The following is a 22,268-nucleotide window of genomic DNA, read 5'->3' on the forward strand; positions in this document are numbered from 1 at the left end:
TGCAATTTATATCTCACAGTTCTGACTTGTTTTCTCAGAAATGCATGATATAAACTCAAAGTTCTGACTTTTTTCTCAGAATTGCAAGATATAAACTTGCAATTGTGATTTGCAAAGTCAAAACTACTGGATATAACCTTGCAAATCTGACTTCTTTTTCTTTTTCTCCCAATTGTGAGTTTATATCTTGCAATTCTGACTTCTTTTCTCAGATATGTGAAACGAATTTAAAATTGCAAAAAATAAAGTCAGAATTGCAAGATATAAACTCACAAATCTGACTTTTTTTTCACAATTCCATGTTCATATCTTGCAATTCTACCTTCTTTTCTCAGAATTGTAAGATATAAAGTCACAACTGTGAGAAATAAAGTCAGAATTGCAAGATAAAAACTTGTAAATCTGACCTTTTCTCACACAATTGCAAGTTTATATCTCGCAATTCTGGCTTCTTTTCTGAGAATTGTAGGATATAGTCACAGCTGTGAGAAATAAAGTCAGAATTGCGAGATATGAACTCGCAAATCAGACTTTTTTCTTGTAGTTGTGAGTTTACATCTTGCAGTTCCAGCTTTTCTCAGAATTGTGAGATATTGTAAGATATATAGTCACAATTGAGAGAAACAGAGAGAATTGCAAGATAAAAACTATCACAAATCTGATTTTTTTCTTGCAACTGCAAGTTTATATTTCGCAATTCTAAATTATTTTCTCAGAATAGTGAGATATTAAACCACAGTTGCATGAAATAAAGTCAGAAATGCAAAATATGAGCTCACAAATCAGACATTGTTCTTGCAGCTGCGAGGTTTATATCTCGCAATTCTGACTTGTTTTAGTGACATATAAAGTAAGAATTGTAGAATTTCAAATTTATATAGTGCAAGTCTAAGAAAAAAGTTAGAATTGCGAAATAAAAAGTCACAGTTACCCTCTTTATCTTCTATTAAATAGCAGAAATGGGCTTCCATATAAACCAAATGACACTCATGTAAGATTTAACATGACTATTATTTTACCTTCAGGGCAGTAGGTGTCTTCTAGACAGAAACTGGCTTTGTGTCCTTCGGCCACTCGGCTTCCATTGAGTGTGAGGAGGTCATAATGCGTGAACACTTCAATGCTGTGGTAATGCCTGAATCAAAAATATTCACATCAATGAATGTCTAAACAATCCTTATTTAGTGATGATTACAAAAGTAAGAATCATTACTACTATTCTTCATAGATTTTTTTTAACAACAATTATCCCATTTAAATCTATAAACAAGTTAAGCCAAAAGTAGTCAGCATACATTACCTAAATTGAGTAATCTAGATTACGTTACTGACTACAATTTTCATCACCTAATTTGTAATCAGAAATTAATCACAATTTGTACGTAATCTAAAAACCACCCGCAATACCCTAGAGTCATGGCAGCAGTACTTTCTTCCAGAATATGTTAAAATCAATCTGACTTATATTTCATGTTGGCTAGTGAACATGGGAAGTACAAAGGTTCACTATGGACCACTGCCTAATGACCTCACTGCTCCTACATGAAGGTGTTGGCTGCTACGGCAACACCCTTTACAGGAAGTTGTTGTTATGCTGACGGGAGTACGCTTGCTGAGCTGTTTATTCAGCTCGTCTGAATAGACTGCTTTGAAACACCAACTTCGCTGGTGTTGTTTTAAAAGATTAATAAAACAGGTTTGGCCTGCAAACACGCAAAGCCCACAACTCCTCCACAACAGAGCGCCTTGTTCCCACAGAATGGGTTCCCAATTATTTTCAGAACACATGTAAAGGGAGTGGAGGTTCTCAACACAGCTAATTAATTTAAAAGATGACAGCAAGCTTGCTGACCACCCATGACCTGTTTTAGAAACAGGAGTGTACGTTCTGTTCATTGCAAGTTGAAATGACTGAACTGAAAGGAAATGTAACCACTAATACTTTTCGTATTCCTGCATTATTCAGTGCCATGTGCTGTCTGCATTATTTAATATATGCTAACTATACAATATATTTCTAGCAGCACTCAGACTACTGTTAAACAGTAGAATGAAGTACAACCCTCACCTGTGGCACTGGTGCCAGGTCCAGGACTCTCTTGAGGCACGTGGGCGGAAGTCAGCTCTCCCCAAGTTCATGATGCGGGAGGAAAAACGCAGAAGACGGCGGTGCCCGTACGGCCAATGCATACGGGCGGCAGAGGAGGAGAGACAGTTTTCCTCGTGTGCACAGGTGAGCAGGTGCAGAGGCCTGTCTTCCAGGTAAGCGCTCTCCTGCACAAGCTGTGCATCCAAAACCAGATCAGGTGCGGCTAAAACAAGATGTTTATTTATTTATTTGGATCATTTAGTGCAGACAGAATTATGATATGCATCAGATTACACACTATGCAATATGTACTGAACCAGTCACACTATTTATGCAAAAGAAGTGGCATAGAATAGTGCATAAAAGTGTGCAATTTGGACACACCTTCTTTAACTCCAATCACTTACTTTCAGAACAGGTGACGCCTGCTGCTCTAGCTCCACCTCCTCGAGGACAGTGGATGTGGCTGTTACGACGGCACTGCTGGATGGACAATTCTGTTCCCACACAGTGAGTCCCACTCAACAGCACTTCTTCTGCCGCAGGGTCTCCTTGCCAATAATATGTGTCCTAAACACAGACACGTTATTTGTCTTTTATTTGTCTGTATATGAAAAGCTAAGCATGAGTTATAATGTGTAGATCTTAAAAATAGAGCATTTGACATAAAATACTTTTGAAGAGTTTACTGGCCCTCTAGTTTCTAGTGGTACATCAACGCTAAAATCTGTATTGAATTTGAACTGAATATGTATTTAATAATATAATACATATATACAGTTGAAGTCAAAGGTTTACATACATCTTGCAGAATCTGCAAAATGTTAATTATTTTACCAAAATAAGAGGAATCATACAAAATGCATGTTGTTTTTGATTTGGTACTAACCTGTATAAGATATTTCACATAAAAGACGTTTACATATAGTCCACAAGAGAAAATAATAGCTGAATTGATAAAAATTCTTAATACTGTGTTGTTACCTGAATGATCCACATTTTTAGTGGATCATATTGATTATATTAGTGATGGTTGTTCATGAGTCCCTTGTTTGTCCTGAACAGTTAAACTGCCTGCTGAAAAATCCTTCAGGTCCCACAAATTTGTTGGTTTTTCAGCATTTTTGTGTATTTGAACCCTTTCCAACAATGAATGTATGACGCTCTCTGATGCTTCAGAAGGAAACACGATGCATTAAGAGCTGGGGGGTGAAAACTTTTTCAATTTAAATCAGGGTAAATTTAACTTTTTTTGGCTTCTGGGAAACATGTAAGTATCGTCTGTAGCTTCTGAAGGTCAGTACTAAATGAAAAAAATATGATATTTAGGCAAAATAAGAAAAATTTACACATCTTCATTCTGTTCAAAAGTTTTCACCCCCGGCTCTTAATGCATTGTGTTTCCTTCTGGAGCATCAGTGAGTGTTTGAACCTACTGTAATAGTTGCATTTGAGTGAAAAGATGGATCTCAAAATCATACAGTAATTATTGGAAAGGGTTCAAATACACAAAAATGCTGAAAAACCAAAGAATTTGTGGGACCTGAAGGATTTTTCTGAAGAACAGCAGGTAGTTTAACTGTTCAGGACAAGCAAGGGACTCATGAACAAAAAAACAGCTGTGGATCATTCAGGTAACAACACAGTATTAAGAATCAAGTGTGTGTAAACTTTTGGAATGGTGTTATTTTTATAAATGTAACTATTATTTTCTCTTGTGGACTATATGTAAACGTATTTTATGTGAAATATCTTCAGTCAGTACTAAATAAAAAATAACATGAATTTTGTATCATCTCTCTTATTTTGGTAAAATAATTAACATTTTGCAGATTCTACTTTTGACTTCAGCTGTATTTGTTCAAATGGTAGTGAATGGGGGATTTTGAAGCCCAATAAAGTGCATCCATCCATCCGCTGAAACGCCTCTCACCCGTGAACGCGGATACAACATTTTCAGGTTTATAAAGTTAAATATGGAGATTTTTCTTCCCTATCGCATCAAATAATATCAGAAGGCCATTATTAACACCCCGGAGCCATGTGGAGTACTTTTTATGATAGATGGATGCACTTTATTGGGCTTCAAAATCTCAACAGCCATTCACTTCCATTATAAAGCCTGGAAGAGCCAGGACATTTTTAAAAATAAAAAAAGAAAGTCATATACACCTAGGATGAATTGAAAGTAAGTAAATCTAAGGGTAATTTTTTTAAATAATTTCTTTGGTTGTAATGAAAATAAACAGACTTTTTTTCTTAATGAAAAGCATTATTTATTTATTTATTGTATTTTATTTTATTTTATTTTATTTTATTTTATGCATATAAGATGCTACGGCATGTACAGATTTTATGAACAGGGTAGTTAACATTAAATCCTTAATTATCCCTCTAGTTTCATATGTTATAAATAATCTAATTCACAGGTCCAGAGCTTATAAATAAGCCAGACTAAATATAACCAGATTTTTTGGGGGGCATTGTAACACTATTTTTATGACAATAAAGTACTACTTTTTTTTTTCAATTCTCATCACATATTGGGGAAAAATTTTTAGTTTTATTATCAAAATGTGAAAAACAATAATATTTAAATTATACAGAATTTACATTAAATGCAGATAAAAAAAAAAAACACAGCGAGAGAAAGAGAAATTTTCATTCTTTTTTTATGCAAAACATTAAACATTACATTTTCCACATTAAGTTTAATGAAAATTGGAATAAAATTAAATTCTCAAAATAGTTTTTATTTTGTCTATGAAAACTATAATTTATTATTTCTTTATGAGATTTACTTCATAAGCAGTACAGTACTGCACATGTGGTAGAGAGACAGTTTGCCCTAATAGAGTAAGGCTGATGATACACAGGGCAACTTTAGCAGTGTTGCTTGGAAATGTGGCCGAGCAATGTTACTTTGGCACTTTTTTCCATTGAGAATGAACAACAAATTTTTTATCTGGATACTTTAGACTTACTTTAGATTGGTTGTGGGCCCTGTGTCACACCTCGTTGCCTATTGATGGCAACATTTCCCAGCAACATTGCTCAAAAAGTTGCCCTGTGTATCATCAGTCTAATTGTCTTGATTCCTGTTCTCATTTTTCTCAAAGCACTTCATGTACGTGCGGGACGCATAGCAAATGTACCTGCCATTCTGTCTGAAAATACACAGTTTACCGTTAACCTGTCCCACCTCTTCACCTCCACAAAACAACTACTGTATAACACTAATGTTGCCCAGAAATATCCTGCCCCCTAAACATGCACAGGAAGCTCTCAAAGGCACACAGACTGAGGCAACCAAAGCAAACAAGACAAAAAACATATTCAGAGCAATATTACTGGAAAACACAACATTCTTCAGCAGTCTCACCTGATGGGCACGTGCGGCGAAACCATAGCCCAGCTGCCTGCATACCACCATGGCTTCATTTATGCCCCAGTTCTCACTGCAAATCGTCCCCCAGCGCTTTCTGCCCCCCACCTCCATGAGCACCTCCACACGACCTTCAGCCGGGTCCCTGCCACCCGCCAACCGCACCTGAAGCGCAAACATGCTCACAGACATCAAAACTACACATACAGTGGCCTCAAGAAGTATTTGAATACTTTTGGACACTTAAGTCACATTTAAAAATGTCGAAATGTCACGGCATTGGATAGTCTGTAAACGAATGATGCTAGAGCTTTTCTCAGAACTAACTTTGTCATTAAGTTTAACAAACTACTTTAAAAAGGAGGTTTAGTGGATCAAGGTATACATTTTATCAGTTCATGCATTCTCTGGGAATTGAGCCCATGACCTTGGCGTTGCTAGCGCCATGTTCTACCGTTTGAGTTACAGGAATGAATAATACATTATACAGTGCAAATAATGTTAAAATGCCTTACCACTGTACAATGCCCCTGACATAAAATACATTATAGAATGCAAATGCATTTTAAGTCAATACATTTATTTTAAATAAATGACATATCATGCATTATATTATACAAAGACATTAAGTGTAAATTTTTAAATATAAAATATAAGTTATTTTAAATAATTTAAGTTTGGGTATTTATTTAAAATGAATGTAATTTAATGCAAAAATGAATAATTGCCATATAAATCACTGTATAATGCAAAGATATTTAAAGTCTGTAATAAATTAAACAAACTTATTTAATGTAAAGCATTTTATTGTGTATATTTCAATTTTAATATAATATATAAAATATAATAATGGCTACATAATGCATTATACAATGCAAATACATTTTAAAGTCTGTAAATTTATTTTGTGTCAAATGTCAAAAGGCATCATATAATCTGTATTGGTATTTAAAATAAATGCCATTGTGTATTTTTTAAATAATTACTCTATAATGCATTTTTACATATTTAGTCAATATATATTTAACAAAACACAAATGCTATATAATACAAAAACATTTTAATTGTGTATATTAATTCTAAATAAACTGAATATAATGCATTATATAATCCAAAGTCTTAAACATCCAAGTATCTTTGGAGGCTGTGTAGTAGCATGACGTATTTTTCATAGCATGTAGAATCACATCAGAGTATCCTGTAAAAGTTTTGCTCACCGTGCTCTCCAGGCCAGTCTTAGGAACATAACATTTGACAGAAGCATCCTGGGTGTGTTTGAATGTCCAGGGTTGAACTTCCTGGAAGTAACAATCCAAAATGGAGCGCTCTGTGCCAGTGCACTGCACTGAGTTCATGTGGATGGGCCCCGTCCCTGTAGAGCAAACAAACAAACAGTAAATGTCAGTGGCGCTTCACAAGTTAAAAGTCTCAAATATAAAACAAAATAACAAACACTCAGCCTGTTTGAGTACTTTCAGCCACAGAGAACACTAAATACTTTCTAACCGACCCTTTTCTAAACATTGCCTAAAAAAATGCTGTCTGCCATTTTCGCAGACTAAATATTGTTCTTTACTGAGGTAAATCTATAGAAGATCTGTGTGTTTTCACTCCATACCTCTGTTGCTGTGGCGGCAGCTTCTAAAAAGTACTAATATGTACACTTCAGGGACTACTAGATTAGTTACAAATTGTAGTCTGTTACTGATTACTAATTACAAATGGAAATTATAATTTGAAACATAATTTATTGGATTACACATATAATTGTGCATATTAGGTAATGTAGTTGGAATACTTTACAAATGCATAAAAGCAGTAAAATTTAGACATTTTAAAACTAAATTTAATTAAACTAAATTACTTACAAATTGTATTCCAGTACTGATTACAAATTACATGACAGAAATTATCATTTCAAATGTAATCTCTTGGATTACACATATTAGACAATGTAATCAGACTACTTTTGGATTACTTTTAATTTACTTTTGGGCTATTTGGGCTATTTTAACACTGTTGCCGTGGGTTGTTTTTCAAGCCACCACCAATAATGTGATATTCAGTCGCTGGAATGCGAATTTTACCAGGCCAAACACCATGTATTTTAACCCTCGGAATGCGATTTTATTTACCAGGGGACCCCCTCCAAAATGCAGTTGGGCTGGTTTTGTTGTGAAAACCTGGCAACCCTGGCCAGGGTTTCTCAAACTGGGGTTCATGAAAGAATTTCAGGGGGTTTGTGAGTTGATGAAAAGTTGTAAGACTTTACAAATGCATAAAATTAAAAAAAAAAAAAAAAAAAAATTACATTTAAATAGGAAATTACAAATTGTAGTCCATTATTGATTACAAATTACATGACGGAAATTATAATTTGAAACAATCTATTGGATTACACATATTAGGCAATGTATTCAGACTACTTTTGGATTACTTTTAGATTACTTTTGACCTTAAATATATTCCATTCTTTGTTATCTTGAAGTGTATTAAACATTATATTAAGATGGGGTGTGCTGAAAGACCTTGCAAACACATAAAAGCAGTGAAATTTAAGAAATGAAAATTTAAAAATGTAATTTAAAGATTTAAATTACTTACAAATTGAAGTCCATTACTGATTACAAATTACATGACGGAAATTAGCATTCGAATTGTAATCTATTGGATTACACATTAAGTAATGTATTCTGACTACTTTTGGATTACTTTTAGATTACTTTTGACCTTAAATATATTCCATTCTTTGTTATCAACATCATGAAGTGTATTAAACATTAGAAAAAAGTAACTGCAATCTGATTCGGAGCATATTAAAATGTATTATAATCCAATTAATAATATTTAATTTTTGGAATATGATTATGTAATCCGGATTACATGTAATCGCCTACTACTCACCACTGCTAATATGTACTTTTAAAATACTTTTAAATACTGAAATATACTATTTGGGGTAAACATGGTACAAAGATGTACCTTTTAGCTTTTGTATACCAAGGTATACCAAGGTACCGCCCCAGTGAATGCTTTGTAACTTTTTTTATGGGAGTGTATTCCTAAAGCAGAATTCCTCATTATACACCAGAAGGCCACACATGAGTCTGATCAGATTCAGAGGTGTGTGTTTATTATGTAAAATCATTATCATCACATTCTTGACTGCATATCAGATGTTGCAGTTCATTTCCCATGTTTCCTCTGACGTGAAAACATTGGTCGTTTCAGCCCAAGCTGACTGCTAAATCAGATCCTAACGTGAGCATTATGTTAAAATTTCAGATATGGATCTCACACAGATGTGACTACACAGCATAAATAATCGTCTGCACAGCAAATACCCACAGCAGCATTAGTGAAAGAGTAATTATATAGTTTTTCTCCATCGCAGAAATACATGCTGGGGAAATTCTAAGTAAATGAAGTAGAAAGCTGCATGAACTGCTGTGGAAAAAACAGTGATTATGCGCTACTGCTCTGCGCTCGGCTAAGTTCAAAAAGTCCTATTTCTGCCAACTGACCAACTGTTTAGTTTTGAAAACAAAAATGAAATGCCTCAAAAGCAAACAGTGCACCTTATTTGACCTCACTTCTGGGAAGCAAATTGTTAGAGATTGGCTAAAACCCTCAGGGTTAATATGACAATGATCCCACAGAGAATATTACATATAATCAAGAATGTAATCAAAGATTAGGGACCGAACATAAAAGCTAAAAGTCTTTGAAAAACATGGAATGACTATAAAAATAAAGAGATTTCTAAATATTGTTCATACTTAATTAGTTGACATTATGGACATCATGATATTTACTTAAATGACTCAATCATAACATTTCCTCATTGTGTGTACTACACAAAATATAAATTTACGCTCACTAAGGCTACTTTTGATTAAAATACGATAAAAACTACAACAGCAATTTAAAATACCAATTGTAACTGTAAATAAAATAACTGTTGTCTATTTTAATATATGTTAAAATGTATTTTTCTCCCTTCCGTCTTCAGAGTCACATGATCCTTCAGAAAATCATTTGATTTGTTGCTCAAGAAACCTTTCTTATTACTATCAATGTTGAAAATAATAACTTCTTATTTTTTGTGGAAACTAACATTTTGTTTCAGGATTCTGTAAAGAAAGAAATGTACATGTTTTTAGCATTATAAATGTTTTTATTTGTCACTTAAATAATCCTAAATGCATCCTGAAAAAAGTATTCATATTAATTTATTAAAAAAAAAAAAACTAAAACTAAATCTCAGTAAAAACATAAAACAGTGTATGCACAAAAAAGGCAAGTAAATAATAGAAAAAAAAATAGTAGTCCAGAAGTGGCTGATGGAAAGGGAGTGGTTCTGTGAGCGACTGAACAGTTTCACTAGAGTGTGGTTTACGGAAAATAGACATTTTCTTTTCCCTAAAATAAAACAACATATATATTCCACATTAATGGTGTTTTCCTTTCATGGAATGACTATAATCCCTATTTTAGGAGCAGATTAAATGGCTATATAAGAAATATTTCTCTCAGCCAAATGTAATGTCAGCATCAGTTCAAAGCCAGAGGAAAAACTCAGTGTGTGCTGCATGCAAATATATATAAGCTTATGCGCGTTTGAGGTTTGAATGTGACATGAAATTCCTTTCCTATAGTGTCTAACTGAAGTAAAACCGGCTGATGCAGCAATCAAACAAATCTCAAGACATGAAGCCATCTACTTCAGGAAAGATAGGTTTACTTTCATCTTACTGGGAGGTCGGGCTGAATATCTTGCTTTACGCTGCATTGGCCTTAAACAGAGTTCATGCTAACTTCACGATCAAACTGGATAAAACCATTTTTGAACAGTCTGCTCCACAAAACAGCCACCATGGCAAGCATCTTTAAGCTTTTTTACACTACTAAGTGCAATACAAGGATAGTTCACCCATAATTAAGAGAAAATAATGACAGAATTTCTCAGAATTTTTTGTGGAACATAAAATAAGATATTTGGACCCCAACTTTTATCAAAATATCTTCCTTTATGTTCCACAGAAGAAAGGAAGAAAGGTTTGGAAGGACATGAGGTTGAGTAAATACCAGATTTTACACTTTCAAATGAATTATATTTTTATGTTATATTAAATGTCTGGAAAATCAGTCACTGCAATGAACACTGTACCAACACCATTATTCAGGATCATTTCTAAATGTGGTAACCACAGTCTGGTACGTTTAGCCCATCTCAACAGATTTCCTATTTTTACCGCCTGTCCCAAACAGTCCAGCTCTGTTCTGTCATTGAAACACTAATTTGTGTCTCTCTTCACTTACTATATGTTTTTGTGGCCTCGGCTGCGCTAGGAAAATTATACACGACAATAAATATGTCTAAAGACCTCAACGCTATGAACGTGCAGAAATCATAAGCTTTGATCTCTATTCCTGTTACTTCTACATCCAAATTCAAAAATCAGCAAGTGGAGTCACTTCATAAAACAGTTTTCCATCACACTTGCCAATGTTGGTTGAATGGAAAATTTGTTCCAACCAGAAATATTTCTTAATCACTATTGTTTGTTTTATTTAAAATGTATATTTTTGTCTCAGTTACAATTATCCAGCACTCAAATGATCTACCTTATATACAAAATGATCTAGTCGGAAAAAGCGTAAAGACCCTTCGTGATTTTGATTATAATTTGTTAGTCTTTTGCATATTCAAAAAATTGGGGTCTGTAATATTTTTTATGTTTCTTAAAGTAGTCTTATATGCTCACCAAGGCTGCATTTATTTGACCAAAAACAGTAAAAAGAGTAAAAATGTGAAATATTTTTACAGTTTAAAAGAACTGTTTTAAAACATAATTTCTGCAGTGACAAAGCTGAATTTTCAGCATCATTACTCCAGTCTTCAGTGTCACATGATCCTTCAGAAATCATTCTAATATGCTGATTTGCTGCTCAAGAAACATTTCTTATTATTATCAGTATTGAAAGCAGTTATGCTGCTTAAAGGAGAAGTTCACTTCCAGAACAACAATTTACAGATAACGTACTTACCCCCTTGTCATCCAAGATGTTCATGTATTTCTTTCTTCAGTCATAAAGAAACTCCCATCGTATTTTCTCTTTCAACTTCAAAAATCATTTCAAAATGATCCTACATCGCTGCAGAAGTACCGACCCAGTCTTTGCAAAGTGAACATGCAAAGAAGATCAAACACCCTTAACAAAAAAGGTAAAACAGCGATATAGAACGATTTTGAAGTTGAGGGAGAAAATACGATCTGAGTTTTTCGACAAACCCTAACTGCCTTGAGCCAGAATACACAGAGTTCAGGAAGAGCAAGACAAGACTAGCGCTTGACATTAAAAAGTATATAAATTGTATTATTTTTATGAAAATAACTGATCATTTTGCTAGATAAGACCCTTCTTCCTCGGCTGGGATCGTTTACAACCGCATTTGGGATCGTTTGAAGCCGCATTTAAACTGCATTTTGGAAGTTCAAACTCGGGGCACCATATCAGTCTATTATATGGAGAAAAATCCTGAAGTGTTTTCTTCAAAAAACATAATTTCTGTACGACTGAAGAAAAAGACATGAACATCTTGGATGACAAGGGGGTGAGTACATTATCTGTCAATTGTTGTACAAATGTATGTTTCACTTTTGATCAATTTAATGCATCCCTGCTGAATAAAAGTTTTACTTTTCATTTTAATCTTTTGAATAGTAGTGTGTATTGGCTTGGTTACTCCAAGAAATAAACTTAAAAGTTGTTCAAACTAACAGGTACTAAAATTATCAGTCAACAGGCAAGTAACACATCAAAGACTGTTTGTACTTACAGTATTTGGCACTTGCCAAGTTAAACTGAGACCTTGACTGGACTATTTTCAGAAGATGAAAGACTCAACCTTACGTAGGTTCATTTCAAGTGTCTGGACTATCATATGTGTCACTACCGGTGCAGTACATCTTATATTTCAAAATAACATACCCATAAAATCATCATTATCCATAAATCAACATTTCACACTTTAAATTCTTTGAAAGGTGGCACCTGATAAAACATCAGTTATGAAATCAAAACTCTTTTCACATCCTTTCTTTAAATCAAAACTACACAGTATTGCAGCTGTGTTTTTCTTCAGAGCGACATTGGGTAGTCTTCAATACATAGCCACTGTCATTGCTTCTCTTTGGCAGAGCAATTATCCAAAATCATCTTGTCAGAGTGGACTGATGCCGCTTGGAATACAGCGGTGTCTCACTCAGCCAAAGTAAACTCACATGCAGTGTGGATCTGAGCCCACAGAAAGTTCAGGGAAAGTTCTTCGCTTTAAAGCATCATCCCTGACATGGAATTCATGTTTTGCACCTGGAGAATGTGATATCGCATAATATAAAACATTATCTCTAAAAGCTTTCATACTCAAGAGCAGACAGGCGTATCCCACAGATAAGCTGAGCTTACAAATTAAGTTCAGACTCAGACTGTGGAATCATGTGGCAAACTCAGCATGATCATAATCACATTCGTAGTTATGAATCACCCATAAACACCATTCTGACACAGAGCAGATTATAAAAACAGGTCATCAAAAAATGAAAATTCTATCTTTTACTCGCCCACATGTTGATCCAACTGGGATCCTTCAAGCTTAAAAGGATAGTTCACCCAAAAATGAAAATTACCCCATGATTTACTCACCCTCAAGCCATCCTAGATGTATATGACTTTCTTCTTTCAGACAAATACAATAGGTATTTATATTTAAAAATATAAATAGGTATATAATAGGTATTTATATTTAAAAATGTCCTGGCTCTTCCAAGCTATATAATGGCAGCTGAGATTTTGAAGTCCAATAAAATGCATTTTTTTTTTTGCAACGTTGAGAAATGTATCACAGACATATCTCACAAATTCTTTCATAAAGTGTAGAGAGAGTGTAAATAAAAGATTCATTGTGCAGTGTAGGGAGCTTCATTGATTATAATGGAACTTTGTGAGATTGCAATGAACTAAGATGAGTGACAGCTTTAATGATTTTTAAGTTGGTAAATGAGTTAAACAATGTTAAATAAACAAGAAGGTAATATTAAGTGACTTACATTATCTGACTAAAACACTATTGCCTGACTTTGCTCTATTTTGTCATCAAAAATAGTTTGAAACAAGTCACAACTGAGCCTCTGCGCATCTCTGCGTTTATGAAAGAACGTGCGTTTTTAAATGAATCTAGTGAGTCAATGATTCAGTTACCTATTCATAAAGACAGTCACTTTATTCCTGAATGAATTCGCAGTTCGAACGAATCAAATGAATGAATGATTCAATAATTAAATCAGTGACTTGCCGCCACCTACTGGCAGTTTTAGTTTCATTTTTAAAGTATCTTTTCAGTTATTTAAATCACTTAATATTTTTATATTCAAACTTTTTTATTTAAAACATTAATCTCAACATGAATTTGTGAATTTGATTGCACTCATTCCACCTCTGAGCCTCATTAAACATGAAAATACACCTACAAGCCACTTTTGTGTCCTCTGTAGTACAAATTAATTTTGTTAATACTGATTTCATTTGATTAATATCTCTGTTGTTTGAAAAAAGCTAGAGATTATGGTTTATAGTTTTAAATATGGATATTTTTCTCACACAAACATATCAGTTCACTTCAGAAGGCCTTTATTAACTCTCCAGAGCTGTGTGGAGCACTTTTTATGGTGGATGGATGCACTTTCTTGATCTTCAAAATCTCAACAGCCATTCACTGCCATTTCAAAATCTCAACAGCCATTCACTGCCATTATAAATCTTCGAAGACCCAGGACATTTATTAATATAACTCTGATTATATTCATCTGAAAGAAGAAAGTCATTTACATCTAAGATGGCTTGAGAGTGAGTAAATCATGGGGTAACTTTATTTCTGTGTGAATTATTCCTTTTTAACTAATTCTTACCTTGACCCATGTAAGCTCCGGTAAGAGCCTCTTTGGCAGTGCCGAAGCCCAGCTCTCTGCACACCACGCTGGCTGAGATCCGGTCCCAACGGTGGTCAACCACAGTTCCCCATTTTCCCTCACGCAGAACCTCGACTCTTCCTTCTCCCAGACGTGGTCCCGCCTTCAGACGCACTGACAGCTATTAGAAGGGAAAAAAGATTGATATGGTTACTTAAAATAAATCACATTTTTCCATCTCAGGCTCAAAGTACCAAGATTTTAACCACAACAGACATTTGGGGAGCACCAGTGGGGTACATACCTTCCTAATCTTCAGATTAGTGGTCGACAAATGTGGGTTTTTCATAGACTAATTCTAACGTAATATTAGCACCAACCTTAAATATGTGATTATAGCTTTGGAAAGTACTAAACCTAACTTTAAAGCACTATGTTATTAAAACCCCCTAACAGTTTCCTATACATGAAATTAAAAACTTCCTGGTAGCATCACTCAATTTAAGTGTCTCCTGTTAAAAAAAAGTCTGACTGAAATGTAACCCATGCAAACTATTTGTTCACAAATACAGGAAAAAACTAAATATTATGAAGTATTAATAAAATTTAAAATAATTTGTGTTACACAATCATTCAGAAATCATTCTAATATGCTGATCTGGTGCTAATTAAACATTTCTAATCATTATCAATGCTGAACTTTGTGGAAACCGTGTAACAATGTAAAAGTCTTTACTGTAAAATTAATGCATTTTTACTGAATATTAGTATTAATTTATTTCGGAACAAAAAAAACATCTGACTCCAAACTTTTGAACAATGGTGTATATGCCAGTTCTACTAAATTCAAAACATCAGGTTTTAACAGAGTTGAAGATCAGTGAAAAAAGGTACAAATCATTACACCTCACCATATTATTTACATTTTGTACACCTATGTTTTATGTCAAGAACACTGTTGGGTGGCACTTTATATAAAGTAGCCTTAACTACTATGTACTTACATCACAAAATAAGTACAGTGTGCTTATTGTTTTCATATTGTATTATAAAACACTTTTGCTGCAACTGAGGTGGGATACAAGTTAGGTTAGGGATAGGTTTGGTGATACGGGTAGGTTTAAGGGTGGGTTAAGGTGTAATTATAAATGTAATTACAGAAATTAATTACAGATGTAATTACATACAGGTATTTTTAAAAACATAAGTACAATGTAAAAACATGTATGTACAGAATAAGTGCATTGTACCAAATTATTAATTTAAATGTAAGTACATAGTAGTGAAGGCCACCTAATATAAAGTGAGACCACATTTTTCTTTAAAGCTTTTTTAAAAGTATGATATTTTGATTTCAATAACAGCATAATGAGGGTCAAATTTGATTATAGTAATTATTTGAGGGGGTATTTAGTGATTCTTTTTTTTTTTTTTTTTTTTGTAACTTATTTTAGTTTTTTTATTTAAAGTGGTTTACTTGGTACAACCTATTAAAACGTAATTATGATGATTGGGGACAAATTAGTCATTCTGATCAAATACGAACATTTAAAAATTTTATTTTTTTTCATTAAAAACTATAAATATTTAATATTTGCTGGTCAATAAAATAGCCAGTTGTTAACCGAATAACCAAAATGTTTTCAGGATTACCACTGCAGGATGAGGTGCCTGGGGTCTGCCAGAGGACATACGAGCGAACTGCGGTCCTGGGACACAGCGGGCTACTGCATGGCGACCGTTTTTACAAGGGGTGGGGCTTCGAGGGATTGACAGCTGGGCGTGGCACTCTGCCAGACTGGGCTCTGTGCCCAGACAATGTACTTTCTCAACCCAGAATCCCTTCTTTCTGGTCATCTGACTTAATCTAGGAAACAACATAAGTCACAAAACCAGTAGTACATTGAGTTAAATTAAGATGCTGTGATGCTCTGCATGTAGATAATTGCCACAGATAGTCAACTCACGTGGTTGTTGAATCCTTGACTTTTCTGTCCCATATTTTTCTGTTAACACAAAAAAAGTTAAATAAAGTTGAATAAAGCTGGGAAAGAAGTAATAAAACAATATAAATGTACAGCAAGCCATAGGCCACATGAGGTTTTGTCATTAGCAGGCAGTTACAATAAAAACTCACTGTTCCAGATCTTCATTACCATTTGTGTCTTTACTCAAGATAATGCACCAGTCAGCACTCCAAACTAAAGTTTTATCCATTTACATAGCTGGTTTATTATAATAAAAATGTATGGCCCACAGACTAAGACATCAAAGAACATACGCATATGTTTTAACTTAATCTACCACTAAACTGGCTTTCAAATATGTACATTCTATAAACAGATATTTCCGCTGGCATTTTGGTATCCCGGAATGGGCACAGCAAGACTTCCCAAAAAACAAACCGAGACATACTCAGAATGACAGAGAGAAAGACAAAAAGGGAGAGAGATCCACCCAAGAATACCTGCTTATAATGCACTTGTCATCACAGTGACACATGATATCATCACTGTCATCATCACCGTCTGTCCAGCTGAATGTGGTAGTTATGGAGGATTTAGCCTGGTAACCCACTGAATTTATATTTAACAGACTACTGATTTTGCGGAGTCTACTGATTTTGTTTTTTAGACTGCACTTTCCAAACAGTGTATCAAATGTCTACTTATATAGACTTTCCAAATAGGAAAATTAAATGCAAATTTAATACATTCATTCTCTTGATGGACCTGTCTTAGCGAGCAAATTTCAAATGAGAATATCAGCCAACAGAAAAGAAACCAAATTCAAACGCTGTGTGGAATCTCCAGTTTAATGACCTCATAAAATACTCTGGATATTTCTACCATATGACACTTTGTAGCACAGTAACATTATAGTAAGTCTAAAGTTAGAAAACCTACAAAGCCTAGAAATGATCATTTACAGCTGTCATGCTGTAAATAAAGTTAATGAATAAACATATTAAATGCATATAATTTAAGTTTATTTTTATTCTCATTTTATATATCAAGCAACTTTTTTATATATCAAACATGCCGCTCTGAACGTGAAGAGATTCTTTAGACAATAACAGTCTGTTTTTTCATTTGTTCTTAAAGTTGCACTGAAATACCCACCTGCTCATGTAATTAGTCCAAGAGTTCCACCCTTAGTTTACTGCTGAACCAAGAAAACTTAATGATAGAGAGGGCTGGTCTGTTTGGAGACAACAATCATGCCACTGTTTTAAGCATTAGTCTATGCACATACACAAATCTTCCTCTCTCACTACGTCTTACAAAACATGCTGTTAAAGCATTTATTAAGCATTAGGGCACTCTGATCTGTGATATAGTGTGCATAAATCTTAAATATACCTTTGAAAAAGCTTTGTAGTCATTACACAATACAGACTCTGAGGATGCAAGTTTTTTATGAAAGGGTTTCATGCATTTTTATGTCCCATCCTGTACAATATATGGGATGTTATACAAATCTCGAAAATGATGTAAAATCTCTCACATCACATCTCTGTATGCCAGCACCCTAAATTTGATCATATTTTGCTGATTATAGTGTTTGACCCCAGAAGATGATACTCAATAGACTGAAAATAGACATTTTAAAGCCTGGCATTAAATGACACTGAGCCAAATATCACAGTGCAAACTCTAAAAAGAGATAAGGTGATTTATCTCTCTGTACACAGACTGACTAGACAGTGGTTTGGAGTGAAAGGACAGAATCAGACTTGTTAAAATTTCATTTTTCTTTAGATGTTCATCTCAGTCTTAATTGTGGTCTTTCATTTTCCTCGGTGACACAGACAGAGTGTGTCCTGCTGACACAGCAGCCAAAGGGCGCAGCTATAATTGTAATCTACCATTCCCTTGCTCGCCAGAAACGTGGAAATCTTCTGAGTGGCCCAACATTTAATTATAGCATCTTCAGCGGAGGATCCAGAAGAGGCAGTGTCAGGGCGGGGCGGCTCGTGATCTTTGAGACGCTAAGTGGGTGCGTGAGGGATCGCTAGTGCCAAATCTGCTGCTCAGTCGAGACTTAACAAAATGCACGTACGACATGGTGAGGTCAGGTACTGGGCATGCTCATAGACGAGAAGGAGCCAAATGGAGATTCCCTAGGATGTAAGCCACAAAAACCGCAGCTAGCTTTATAAGCTTTAATTTAAGTTCAAACAGCATCTTTGAGCTGCTGTTTTGTGGCATGTCTTTGAGTCATGCATAAACAAAAGCTCGCTTAGGTGTTCCTGTGACCTCAAGATTAGGATTCTCAAGGAAAAGGGCACTAAGCCTAAAAAAAGATAACATTAACCTGTCAACGGTCTTATCTTCTTTTTTTAAGTGCACAAAAGTGAAACTCGCTCAAGCGTATTTATATGGACATATTGTTCTGCAACACTTACAACGCCCCAGCACAAACCTATGACTAAAAAAGCTGGGGACCGCAGACCCATAAGATTAAGGTGGTGCTTTTTTATAATGAGCACATGGGTCAACATGCCAGCATGGCCAAAGACCATTCAGACGATGAGAATTAAATAGTTATGCTGTGAGTGTGGTTATTCAAAAAATGTAGCTGAACCACAGTGGCCTTCTATAAGAGAAGTAAAAAATGAGGCAACAATGTAAACCTATTCCATCAGGCAACCAATTTCAAAGCACATTCTTAACTAACCTAAGAGAATCTGCTCAGAGTTGATTTCACTACTTTGCATGTTCATGAAATAAAAATGTGCTACAGACAGGCAGGTACTGTAGATAGATCGATTAGTTTATAAGCAAGTAGACAGATCAGTAGGTAGGTAGGTAGAAATAAACATAGACAGGTAAGCAAGTAAATAGATATGTAATTAAAAAGACAGGTAGGTACTGTATATAGATAAGCAGCTTGGTAGCAAGGTAGAAGGTAAAACTAACTAGCAGGTAGACAGATAAATATAAATATGTACACAAAAATTTAGGTAGGCATGTAAGTAGGTAAGAAGGTTAAATAGGTAGGCACATAGGTAAATGTGTAGACAGGTAGTTAACTAAGTAAGTGGGTAGGTAGATAAGTAGAATTGTAAATGGTAGGTAGGTAAGTAAGTAGGTAGGAAGACAAAAAACAGTAGGCCAGTAGGTAAAAATGGGTAGACAGGTAGTTAACTAAGTAAGTGGGTAGGTAGATAAGTAGGATTGTAAATGGTAGGTAGGTAGGTAAGTAGGTAAGTGTGTAAGTAGGTAGGAAGGAAAAAAAGGTAGGCAAGTACAAAGGTACAAAAGGTAGGTTGCTAGGTAGGTAAAGTAAATGCATAATGGTAAAAAGATAGGTAGCTAAGTAAGTAGAAACAAAAAGATAGGTAGGTGGGTAGGTAAGTAGATAAGTGGGAAGATAAAAAAAAAAAAAAAATTTGTTGAGTCAACTTAAAATAATTTGTAACCTGGCTGCCTTAAATGTTTAAGTTTAATCAACTCAAAAAAAGTTTATTCAACTTGAAATGTTAAATTATACTAAGTGACAACTTAGATATTTGAGTTGACAACTTAAAATTTTAAGGCAGCTGGGTTACTTACCCATCTGTTTAGCATACACAAATATCTAAGTTGTTACTTAGTACAACTTAACATTTCAAGTTGACTATCCTTATTTTAGTTGACTGAACTTTTAAGGCAGCAGAGTAACAAATTATTTTAAGCTGACTCAACAAATTGTGTTTTTTATTTTTTACAGTGTAGGTAGATAGATAAGTATTTACCTAGATGGGCAGGTAGGTATAAGGGGAAGAAAATAACTAGGGAGATAGGCAGATTCTGGGTAGGTAAGTGGGTACAGTAGGTGAATAAGTATTTAGGTAGGAAGATATGTGGGTAAAAATAATGGTAGATAGGGAGCTAATAGGGAGCTAGGTGACTATTACATATGGGTAGTAAATAGGTAGGTGGATAGGTGAATAAGTAGGTAGATAAAAAGAAATTGTAGGTACGTAGATGGGCAGATATTGTAGACAGGTAGGTAAAGATGACAAACATAAGCACAGAATTGCTCTAAGAAATGAACATTTCTAAAAAAAGAGCAAGACCAGACCATGTCATCTCTGATCCTGTATTTATGCTCCAGAATAGATTTTTAAATACACATATCCTGTGTCCAGTCTAAGCCACACTGCAAGAAGAATCTGTAGGCTTCGAGCTCCAGTAAACTTGCTTTCACAGTACTGTCACTTTTATGCATAAACCCATTACAAAGACAGAGCTCTGAAAACACAGAACACAATCTGCATAATAATGGCCAAAGTCCAGCAACTCCCAACAATAAACTGCCCGTTACATAATTAAAAGAGCTGACCAAGTGAGACAACACTGTGACAGTACCGCTCGGTTGGGAACACTGTTCAAAGAAACATTCTGTGAGCAGGCAGGAGAAAGTCAAGGGTGGCAATGTCAATAAAATCATTAAACCAACCTGAAACTCTTTCTCCAACAACAGACACTTTGAAGGCTTTAAACTGATGTCCCTTTCCAATAACAATCAGCAGGGATATTAGACTTCTCACTTAGACCGAAGCGCTCTGAACAGACTGTTCGTTTCAGTAACGCTGAGATCCAGATAGCATCAGTAGGTTTGAAAGATCTTTTAATCATTGGTTAAGTGTTTAGGTTTGTGAAAGGTACCTGGGGAACAACGATAAGGAAAACAGATGTGCTATTCCAGCCAAAAGAGCTGGTGAATCTTTCACTTTCCACTATATGCAGAGACAAACATCTTCCAGTGCTTAGACATGAACTTTGTCTACATACTGTAGAATATGATTATCACTACACCCTGTGTGGTCCAACAAACAGCAAATCCAAACAAAAAGAAGAAAAGTTCAAAAAAGATTCAGAGCGATCATGAAACCAGACCAGAGTAAATGTCTGCTGAAAATTCAACTTTGCCATCACAGTAATAAATTACATTTCAAAAATATTAAAATGGAAAATAGCTATTTTAAATTGTAATAATATTTTAGAATACTGCTGTTTTTACTGTACTTTTTATTAAATAAATAGAACTTTAGTAAGACATTTGAACATGTTTTTCGAAAATATATATATTTTTATATTTTTTACATATTTATTAACAGTAGCATTTAAACATAATTTTACCCGGGTTTTCCCTTACACAAATAGCACGTAAAAATAAAACTGCAGCTGGCTGATACAGTTCTGCTACATGTCAGCCAGACAGTCATTTCCTGTCCAAGTGGGCAGTTTTTGGCCAGAATCAGCTGCAGTCTGGACTGCATTTTATGTTGTTAGTTAAAACTCTGGGAGGCCCTGTACTAACACAGTGAAATTAAACAAAACTAACATGCCAATAACAGTGAATTAGTGCAAAATGTTGGGTTTTAATATGATACAAATTCTCTCCAAAACCTCAGAGGCTCATGCCAGTGCTCATGTTGTATTCTTCATTAGAAGCGCAGGACTCACTTGTAGGTGTTCATATTGGGCAGCTCCGCGTCAGGAAAGCCAAGCATCCCACATACAACTCTGCTGCTGTTCAGACTCCAGCCTTTATCACACACCTGTCTCCATCTTCCAGCATGCTTTACTTCCACCACACCCTCCGTAACAAGAACGCTCCTCTTTGTAACCATCAAGATTGGCTTGAGGCGGACTTCTTCGATTCTCACTCTACTGGCAGACTAGAGGAAGATTGGAAACACAACAATTTTCATGAGCATCCCTGACTGCAATGGGAATAGTTCAAGCAAAAATGAAAATTCTGCCATTGTTCCAGTTCTCTGTATCATGTTTAAAATGGCAAAAAATTAGGGGTGGGGGAAAAAAATCGA

At 34.8% G+C, this 22,268-nt stretch overlaps 1 protein-coding gene across 1 annotated transcript in view; it reads right to left on the reverse strand.

The window, feature by feature from the left end:
- The window catches only part of loxl4 (lysyl oxidase-like 4), a 33,857-nt gene that overhangs the window by 6,332 nt on the left and 5,257 nt on the right, over positions 1–22,268 (reverse strand). Inside the window, exons 4-12 of the mRNA XM_051125827.1 lie at positions 21,904–22,118; positions 16,414–16,452; positions 16,100–16,313; positions 14,447–14,627; positions 6,692–6,846; positions 5,472–5,639; positions 2,497–2,659; positions 2,069–2,312; positions 1,020–1,135 (exon numbers count right to left, since the gene is read on the reverse strand). Of these exons, the coding sequence (XP_050981784.1) occupies positions 1,020–1,135; positions 2,069–2,312; positions 2,497–2,659; positions 5,472–5,639; positions 6,692–6,846; positions 14,447–14,627; positions 16,100–16,313; positions 16,414–16,452; positions 21,904–22,118 (1,495 nt within the window). The remainder of the gene's footprint in view (positions 1–1,019; positions 1,136–2,068; positions 2,313–2,496; positions 2,660–5,471; positions 5,640–6,691; positions 6,847–14,446; positions 14,628–16,099; positions 16,314–16,413; positions 16,453–21,903; positions 22,119–22,268) is intronic.

This window comes from Labeo rohita, chromosome 13 (genome assembly GCF_022985175.1).
Source record: "Labeo rohita strain BAU-BD-2019 chromosome 13, IGBB_LRoh.1.0, whole genome shotgun sequence".
Lineage (NCBI taxonomy): Eukaryota > Metazoa > Chordata > Actinopteri > Cypriniformes > Cyprinidae > Labeo > Labeo rohita.